We start from the raw sequence: 9,900 nt of genomic DNA, 5'->3' as shown, positions 1-9,900 counted from the left end.
CTATCCTCTACTAGTCTAGCTACTGTCGGATGTAATGTGTATGGTCTTGCTCCAACAACAGACACATTTAAAGAGCTTCCCGTTATTTTTATGTTAACCAATACCTCCACCTCCCGTAGCGTTTCGCTAAAACCGCTAGTTGGCAGCACGGACTGTCGCGTTTACTGCAGTGAGTGTGCGTACAGAGCAGCTTGTTGATACACGTGATTGATGGTGAACGCCAATCAGCGCCGGTTATATACGGACAAGTACGCAGGAAGACCGTGGTCATGTGATCATTTATATGCGGAATCAACTTGTCTCATGTTTTCATTGTCGTTATTTTTGGACTAGCGTGTTGTCTTCTGAAACAAAATGAAACAAAATTCCAATGTACCCGCTTTCCTTACAAAGCTGTGGAGTTTAGTCGAGGATGGTGCTACCAACGAATTCATCTGTTGGAGCCAGGTAAAAAAAAAAAAAAAAAAAAAATATATATAATATTTATGGACTACGACTGTTAATAGTACTATTGCACTAGAGTTTGATCAGTCGCAGGAAAGGAAGCCATGCATTGCAGTTATCTTATCTATGCTTAGGTACCAGTAGCTGAGTATGATCACGTTCGTCCAAGATAAGTACAGGTTTAATTATATGTTAACCACTTGTTCGTCCATTACACATAAGGCCTTAAACTTCTCAGTTTAGCGTCGCGTAGTACCGTATAGATCTGAGATTAACAACTGCAGAAGCTATCCACAACTGTTAAGTGATGTATTTCAAGAGCTTTTTTTTTTTTTTTTTACGGCAGCCAACAGCCCATTCATACAAAAATAGCTATACGGCAATGGCGCAAAAACATTGGGCTTGCTTTCCTTTAGTAAAAACGATCGATTAATTGTCAATATAACAAACACACCCTTTTCATGGAATAGTTAACCTTTTTGTGATTGTGTAGAACACTGTGGGATATATTCTTGGTAGGAATGTATGAATATGGTACTTTTACTATATCTATCTATCTATCTATCTATCTCTATCTATCCTAATGATATATATTTTTCTTTTAAAGAACGGCCAGAGCTTTCTTGTGTTGGATGAGCAGCGATTTGCCAAAGAAATACTCCCAAAATATTTTAAGCACAACAACATGGCAAGTTTTGTCAGGCAGCTTAACATGTGTAAGTACTTGGCAGATCTTAATGGACCTGTGTGCAGTGTTTCAGCTATTCAGCATTAAAATAAAAATTGCTAGATGAAATAGGGAATACAGACATATTAACCAGGTCTTAAATTAACTACATACAAAAATAAAAAATAAAAGGAGCAACATTTCAAACTACAAGTTTTCTGTACAATTAATAACAACAATCAAAGTTAAGTATTTCAACAGAGCACACTGAAATTCACTATTCACTAATAATAATATCATTATTACAGTCAGTTCATAAAATAAAAATATGCAGTTATCCAGACTAAGAACCTCTTGTTTGTTTCTGTTTGTTGAAATATGCTGCAGATGGCTTTCGCAAAGTTATACACATGGACACAGGCATTGTGAAACAGGAACGCGATGGTCCAATTGAATTTCAGCATCCATTTTTCAAGCAAGAGCAAGATGACTTACTGGAAAATATTAAAAGAAAGGTAAGCTATAGGCATGTTGGCTTAATTTACTCAAGATCTCCACCTATTTGAACCACCAGGTTATCTAACCAAATCTGTGATGATAAACTCTTCCAATATGTGCTGTCAATGAACAGCTGTGGCGCAGGGGGATGCTGGATTTTGTTCACAGAACACATTCTATTTATGTTTTAAAGGAACACTTTATAGCCACTGATGCATAATACAGGCATTCTTTACCAAATGGAGTACATTCTGGCATCTTCCCCACCTCACCATCTCAGATTCTTTAGATAATGCATATGGAAGTACCTGGAAGTGTTTTAGGAGGAACCTCACATTGTTAGCTCTATTCTTGAAGTACTTGTGACACTGGTATTGCATGTATAGTTTATGTTGTTGTTAGATAACTGCAGAGAAGATGATAACTACACTGGTTCAGGGGTTTACGCAAGTACAATTTGGCATTTTTATTGGTGTCAGTGCACTTTTATATAGATACAGTTGTCCTCAAATGTTTTTAAATACCCCAATGTAAATGTATAATTTCTAGACATTTCTCTCAAACAAATAATTATAGGAAAATCTTTTTTGTAGCAAAAGTTTTGTTTTTGTGGATGAGAAAAAAATGTAAAAATTCAAAAAATGCTAATTCAAAAGTATTCATACCCTTTGATTCTATGATAGTGTTGTCTACAAGGTGCTAGAAATTTCAATATGATAATGCAGAACTTAATTTTAGAAAATGCTGGATTGTAGGTGAACATTCTTAGAGAGTATAAAAGGGTTAGGCATTGGATGATTGCTGTCATTACCAATAAGTCAATATGGGAAAAAGTAAAGAGCTATCTGAAGACCTTGGGCAGAAAATTAATTGTCATAAAGTTGGAGAAGGAAACAAGATGATTTCCAAGCATTTGAGTATCCCAATTTCAACTTATGTTTCTATTATCAAGAAGTATAAGACACATGGTACTGTCACAACGCTCCCTCGGTCTGGAAGAAAGAAGGTTCTTTCACCAAGAAGAATAATTTTGAGGAAGGTTAATAACTATCTGAGATTGACTGTCAAAGATATTTAAAATGAATTGGCTGCATGTGGGACTGTGGTTTCCATTTCAACCGTAGGTCGAGTATTGCATGGTGAAGGTCTCAATGGTTGCAGGCCAAGGAAAAAGCCACTCATAGGAAAACGCTTAAAGTTTGCAAAACTGCATTTGAATGATGGATATGAGTTCTGATCAAAAGTTTTGTGGAGTGACGAAACAAAAATCAAGCTATTTTGTCACGCTGATAGTCGTTACGTTTGGAGAAAGTCTGGTGAGGCATACAAAGAAAACAAAAGAACACCATACCTACTGTCGAGCATGGAGGTGGTAATAACTTTCTATGCAGCTGTTTTCCTCTAATGGCACATGACATTTAGTTCCTATACATGGTAAAATGGATTCCATAGCATACAAAAAAAATATTGGCCAATCATCTGAAACCCTCCGCTACAAAACTTGGTTTAAAGCGCAACTGGACGTTCCAACACGACAACGACCCAAAGCACACATCAAAATCTACTTCAGAATGGTTAAAGAAGAATACAATCAAGGTTCTGAAATGGCCTAGTCAAAGTCCCAGTCTAAATCCAATTGAGAATCTTTGGTATGAGTTGAAGATGGCTGTGCACAAGAGAAGTCCTCAGAACTGGATTGAACTGGAACAATTTTGTGTTGAAGAATGGTCAAAAATCATGCCAAAAGCTCATTGACAAATATCCTAATTGTTTAAAAGAGGTTATTATATATTGTGTTTTGCATGTTAAATATCCTGAAACAGTAAAAAGTAATTATTAACGACATATAACATGGGACTATACAACAATTTAAAATATGCGCATTTAGAGGGTATTCTTAGTATAAAATAGTATTACTTATAATAGTTTTAAAACATATTGGGTAATTTTGTGTAGGTTTCTTCAGCAAGACCTGAGGACAACATAATTTGCCAAGAAGACCTCACTAAGATCCAGTCCAGTGTCCAGAATGTGCAAGCAAAACAGGAAGGTCTTGAATTGATGCTTACAACATTGCAAAGGTACAGAGGTTGGAGCAGTCCTTTCTTAAAAACTCCTTTTGTTATTACCTAGTGAAGGAAATAGTGTGAGGCATTAAAGGGCACAGAAGGACCTGATGGATTTACCAGTGAGCAGGAGGATGATGGGAAATGCAGTTCTGAGATGCATGGGAAGCCATCTTGAGGCAGTGAATGCAATTTAAAAGTTTAAAAAAGTGGTCAAAATGTAAAAAAAAAAAAAAGAAAACAATACACACACCTTACGTAAACAGTTGTAGCAACACATGGGAACGTGTAACACAATAAAATAAAAAGGTCCTTATGTGCCCTTTAAGAGCCACAATTTTGAGGAAGAATGATATGGACATTCTTGAGGATATCCACATATAGGTCATCATGCACATTTGATAGTTTCTCAAGTCATGCTTTTTAAGATTGGTATGTGGGTTTAAAACATGGTAATGGATTATCCCAACCAGCATTTTTAAGTAAACAATTGCAACCTGTTATAATGAACCTTGAGTTTGTATTGCAGTTAATAATGGAGACAAAAATTGAAAACATTTGATCAAATAATCGACTACCATCCCAACCTCAGGAGACCTATATAAGCATGGGTTCTTGTCTCATTGGCTAATATAAGTCTTCAGAACTGAACACCTAAATTTGTATGGTAGATATTATGTCCAGCTATGGCCAAACGTTTTGCATCACCTTATAGAATTAACTAAGTTTGCTTTATAAAGTCGATTGAAACCTGCTGAATAATGTTATGTTATTGAATTACATACCGCTTTGTAGTTTTCCATATACTTAATGAAAAACTGACGAATTGAAAAATGCGACATTTCAAAATCTAACATGAAGTACTGTACTGACATTTCTGTATTTCCCAAGCTGTGTCAATTTTATTGCATAACGTAACTTGGCTCTCATCTTGTACTATATAGGGAGAATGAAGCACTATGGAGAGAGGTGTCCGATCTGAGGCAGAAGCATGCTAATCAGCAACAAGTCATAAGAAAGGTATCTGTAACTGGATCTTACTTTAGTTCAAGTATTTTTTTAGATTAGAAACATTGGATTGATTTCATAGTTTAGTAACTTTTTTTCGAAGTTCTCAGAAATAAAGCTAAACTTATGGAATTTGCTGTTTACCATACTTACAGTAAACCTATGTTGCGTTGCAACCTGTATAACTGTTGAGTTTTGACACTTTCCTTTTTTTACAGATTATACAGTTCATCATTTCATTGGTTCAAAATAACCGAGTGGTGAGCTTGAAGCGCAAAAGGTAAGCCTAGCCTAGGTGATTTATTTATAACACTAGTCTTTTGGGATAAAGACTAATTTTATCTCCCTGTAGTTTGCATGCCTTCTTGATACTTGACAATAAACATGTTTACCGGTACTTTTTATAGAACATGCTATTTAAGATGTAGCACATTTTCAAGGTCCTTCATTTTTGTTAGATTTTTCCCTTTCACTTTAACAACATTGAAATATAACATGTGTGACTTTGAATGTTTTCCCTTTGCTTTTTCCAGACCTTTATTGATGAACAACAATGGAAGCAAATCAAAATTCATCCATCAGGTTTATGAAGAGCTTGTTGAATCCACTGAAGCAATTAACACACATCACTAGATTTACACTAGTTCTTTCTTACAAGCTAAAACGTGGTTTAGTTACAGTTTGAGAATGGATGTATATGGTAGTGAAGATATAACTGTATAAATAATATGACTTGAGAGATTTTCATGTTTCAATTCATTTTTAAAGTACCGCTATTAAAATATATATATATAGTTATAGTAAACATGCTGCCTCCAACTCCTCCTCTGCTAATATATCATAAGCAAGTTTTTGTTTGTCATGGAAACACTAACGGTAGCCTTCGCTTTGACTTGTAGCCTAAGATTGTTGCCAGTATGGAGGCTTATGACATTTTGAATTCTGAATGATAAAGACATAATACTTTAAGAGTTGCCACATTTTTATCAATGTCCGTGACCACAGGTAGTATCCAGTAAAAATGTTTCACTGATGCATTGCTTTAAACATTGGCCATATCAAAGATACTATCTATCTATCAATCAATCAATCTATCTATCTATCTATCTATCTATCTATCTATCTATCTATCAATCATGTATGTAATAGGCTGAAAATTATGCAAATGCTAACAATATGTTATCTTTTAGGGTTCTACCAGCACCCTCAATGGTTTAAAGAAAAAACAGGGAACCTCTGATGATGTTGCTATCTACGATATTACTGATGATGCTGCAGGAGACTTAAAAAAGCGAGAGGGCGCTACCCAAAGAAATCAGGAGATCAAAAATACAACGTAGGTCTCAGTAAAAGTAATGTACTAGCTCAGAGGCTAACTTTAGGAACTGAGTCACCTTAAGAGCTATTGCAATCATGTATATTATTCCATTACATTCATACAATCATTTTATGAACCCCACTGAAAGCAATAGCATTCAACCTTGAAAATGGGTTAAAAAAACGTACTAATTCAATGTCAAATGTTTTTTTTTTTTTGACTAACTTCAAATGAAGAAACAGATACCTATACTTCCTCTCACCCACTGATTGACTGTTGTTATGTAGGATCTGCAGATATGCTTGACCTTTTAAAGAGCAATATTAGCCCTGAACAGCCGCTGCAGATAGATTTAGTGATGCATCCTCATGAGTGTTTATCGCCGTCAAAGTATTGTAGAAATTAGATTTTTAAAACTGGTTTAAGTGCTCAAATTTGTTTTCATGGCGTTGAAAGAATGAAATTGTTTTTCTTTTTGTCTCAGTAACATGGTTGAAACCATTCAAGTGGTAGATGGCAGTTGTGATGACATGGTCATTGTGGACGGTGAAAAAAGTGAAAAGTCAACAAGCTTATCTACAGCTGAGACTCTTGAAACTTCTTCAGCCGTTCCTGAAAGCACTCCCTTGGCCAGCAGTGCTGTCCAAACAAATAAACAGCCTGCACTTAGTTCGGAAGATCCTGTGAAAATGATGGATTTAATTCTAAATGAAAATGGAGCCCTTTCACAGAATATTAGTCTTCTGGGCAAGTGAGTAGAGTTTGGTGTTTTCAGTCTTTTAAAACAATGCTGTGTTCACTGCAATCAGCAGGCAGTAGAATGGGGCTACAGAATAAGGTGCAATGGTTTTACAGTAAAGGGATTACTTAATATTGCTGCATCCTATACTCTTGATTGTTTCTTCAGTTTGAATTTAGCAGTAGTACCGGTAATTAACATGGGCATCCATTGCAACCAAACTAATTTCAATGGCACATGTGACGGTCAAGAAGTAGCCTAATTTATTTTGGAAAACCAGTTACAGAAATGCTTCATGTGCATGATGCTCGCATACCACTGTACTGTTTAGACTTCACATGTAGTTGAAAGTGTGTGAATTGTTTTTGGAGTTATTTGTTGGTTGGTTCTTTATACAGTGCTGTACTAATGTGTGTTCCTAATTACCTTTTTTTATCATGAAGTGTGTAAAGATATCGTCTTTATTTCTACAGGGTTGAACTGATGGACTATTTGGACAGTATTGACTGCAGCTTAGAAGATTTCCAGGCCATGTTGCACGGGAAACAGTTCAGTATTGATCCTGATCTCCTGCTCGATGTAAGCACATTTTAAGCACAAACTCAAAATTATATGAACTACAAAGACAGCTATTTTGATATACGAATGACACAGGTCCTGACATTGCCTTTTTTACTTTAATCCAATTTTTTGGGGTGTGGTGTAGGTATTGCTTATAATAAACAATTATAAATTGCTTATATTGCTCAATCTTACAACCTTTTAATTATTCCCACCCAGCTATTCAATCCAAATTGCCAGATGAACTCAAGCGATTTTAACATCTGCACAACAAATGTGAGTTGCAATCCATAACTTGCGATGTGTCAGAAAACATGGCAGTATCCTATGCTGTATCTTGTAGTGAAATCTAGTTGAGAATAAGCATTCCTGCAATTAGAATAAGCAGTCTTTCACACTATTGTGTCCTGGTGCACATTGTATATCCAGATTCTAGAGCCCTAAATGTGGTGAGAGGGCCCAATTTGGCCTCTGCAAAATATACCAGCACTTAAAGATTAAATAGCGGGGTTCTGAAAAAAATATACACCCCAGCGTTTTGCTACAACAGTTTAAATAACATACCTGTAATTTTTTTTTTCATTAACATCCTGACAACATTTTACATTGTGCATGTGTCGTGTATTGCTGTGCTGCTTGCTTTTTAAATGTTTTAATAAAAATTCAGTGTCTAATCATGTTTCATTGGGATGTTAGTTCTGTAATGTGATGTTGCTTGAGGCAATCTGTCTGCTGTAATGTTTGTTTACTGTGCACATTTTAGGGGACAGAACCTCCTAAGGATGACTTAGTGTCCAAAGAAAACAAGAATTCTGAAACCCATGCTGGTAAGTTGATAATTATATAGTAAAGATAAACAGTAGAATTCTTAAGTATAGCTTATACAGGGAAATGCTCACATGCTTTGAGAAAATAAGTAATGCTCTTAATAAAGGAGTACTAAGGGTTTACCTCTTATTAGGATTAGCCGCATTTACACTGGTCCCCTTTCTTGCCTTAAATCTACAAGACAACAAAAACTCAAGTCGAACACTACATATTAAAAACAAATCGGTTTCTTGCTTGTATCTAATTACTTCCTGTGAGTTGGTCACATGGCCTGACTGGAGCTAGACACTGTCAAACTGAGCTACAGCAAGTGGTTTAATACCAGGAAGTAGCAGCAACTGTTAATGTTTTTGAAATATCTAGCCTTGTCTTTATTTGATGAGTGCAATATAGTGACGTGGGGGTGTCTGTAAGTGACATATATTTAAGTGGAGTATACTGTAGTAGTGATTGATGTTCTACTGTATCAACTATCTTCCATCAGATAAACAGCTGATCCAGTACAAATCCTGTCCCCTCATGGCTTTCCAGGATGGATGTTCCACTTTAATCTCTGAAACAAACACTCTCATTCCTGAATTAAGTGAATCGCAGTTGCTGCACCCTAAAGAATCAAGTGATTTTCTTGACACCACTTTTGAATTGGAGGAAACGACTCGGAGCAAGCTGATTAGGCTGGAGCCCCTGACTGAAGCTGAAGCCACAGAAGCAACCCTGTTCAATTTATGTGAACTGAGTCCCGTAGAAACACCTATTTTGGAAATGTAAAAGAAGAGTGAGGGGTATGCTTCTTGTAAATATTCATCAAAATGATGAACTATGTATTTGCTAGTACCTTTTGGTACTTTTCTGTGCAAATACTAAGACTAGTATATCTTTTTTTCATTATTTGATTTTGCAAATAAATATACTCAATTCCAGTCCATAGCTAATGTAACCTACCTACACCAATGTCAAACCAAGCCAATTTACATAATTGAGTAATTTTGTTTTGCAGATTGGTATGTACAGTACATTGCTGTTCATTATTACCAGCAGTGGGTGCCAATGAAATCATTTTTAGGCAGAATTGCTGTATTTACAGATATTATCCCAAGGGCAAAAAAAGGAGGTTGTAAAAATATATCCTTTTTCATATTCATTAAACTAGAAGGCTGCAATTCCATAGGACAAAAGTAAAATGTTATGTCTCCGAGTACTGTATTTTTCATTCTAGATTAACATGACAATTCCGAAAATCTCCCCAACCTGTACATTTGGCTTGGATTTATCTATCACCAATTTATCAGTGTAGTAATGGGACTTGATGTTTTTCTGTTGCTGGTTGACATGTTATTACTTTTTTATATTAATTATTTATTACTTTGCTGTAAAAGCTCCTGAAAGAATAGTTTAAAATGTTGTTACTGGATTTTATACTGTAAGATTACAAAAGAAATGGTAGTGCCTGTATCTAGTTCAGTTCCTCTTTTGTAAGTTCTGTGTCTTAGTTTTTCATTATTTGGAAATATAATGGGCCAACAATTAAATGTTTTGCTTTTGATGTTGTCTTCCTGTATACATCCACTGCTATTTCATGCTACGTGGTCCACAATAAACTGCTGGTCATTTTGAATTTTGTCTGTCCTACAAATGCATCTGTTTTTATGGGTATGGGCTTGACTTAAAGAATATAATTCACACTGGTGTTTGAGAGTTCCTTGTATGTTTATATACAGTACTTCAGATACCATATTTTTAGTACAGGGATCAACTATATATGGCCAATTTC

The 9,900-nt window shown here is 35.5% G+C and overlaps 1 protein-coding gene across 2 annotated transcripts; it reads left to right on the top strand.

The window, feature by feature from the left end:
- The first annotated feature begins 249 nt into the window (after window positions 1–249).
- Window positions 250–9,744, top strand: hsf2 (heat shock transcription factor 2). 2 transcript variants are annotated; one of them, XM_034003340.3, is made up of 13 exons: window positions 250–447; window positions 1,052–1,160; window positions 1,499–1,626; window positions 3,566–3,690; window positions 4,620–4,695; window positions 4,902–4,963; window positions 5,217–5,265; window positions 5,874–6,019; window positions 6,486–6,752; window positions 7,214–7,319; window positions 7,521–7,577; window positions 8,065–8,128; window positions 8,614–9,744. In XM_034003340.3, exons 1-13 carry the CDS (start codon window positions 355–357, stop codon window positions 8,895–8,897), a joined length of 1,566 nt encoding a protein of 521 aa, XP_033859231.3. In that variant the 5' UTR covers window positions 250–354; the 3' UTR covers window positions 8,898–9,744. The 2 variants fall into 2 exon arrangements, with proteins under 2 accessions (XP_033859231.3, XP_033859232.3); XM_034003341.3 differs by lacking the exon at window positions 7,521–7,577.
- Window positions 9,745–9,900: the final 156 nt, after the last annotated feature.

The sequence above is a fragment of the Acipenser ruthenus genome, chromosome 5 (genome assembly GCF_902713425.1).
Source record: "Acipenser ruthenus chromosome 5, fAciRut3.2 maternal haplotype, whole genome shotgun sequence".
In the NCBI taxonomy this organism is placed as follows: domain Eukaryota; kingdom Metazoa; phylum Chordata; class Actinopteri; order Acipenseriformes; family Acipenseridae; genus Acipenser; species Acipenser ruthenus.
Note: the sequence above shows the minus strand (reverse complement) of the source record. Positions and strands in the feature narration are given on the sequence as shown.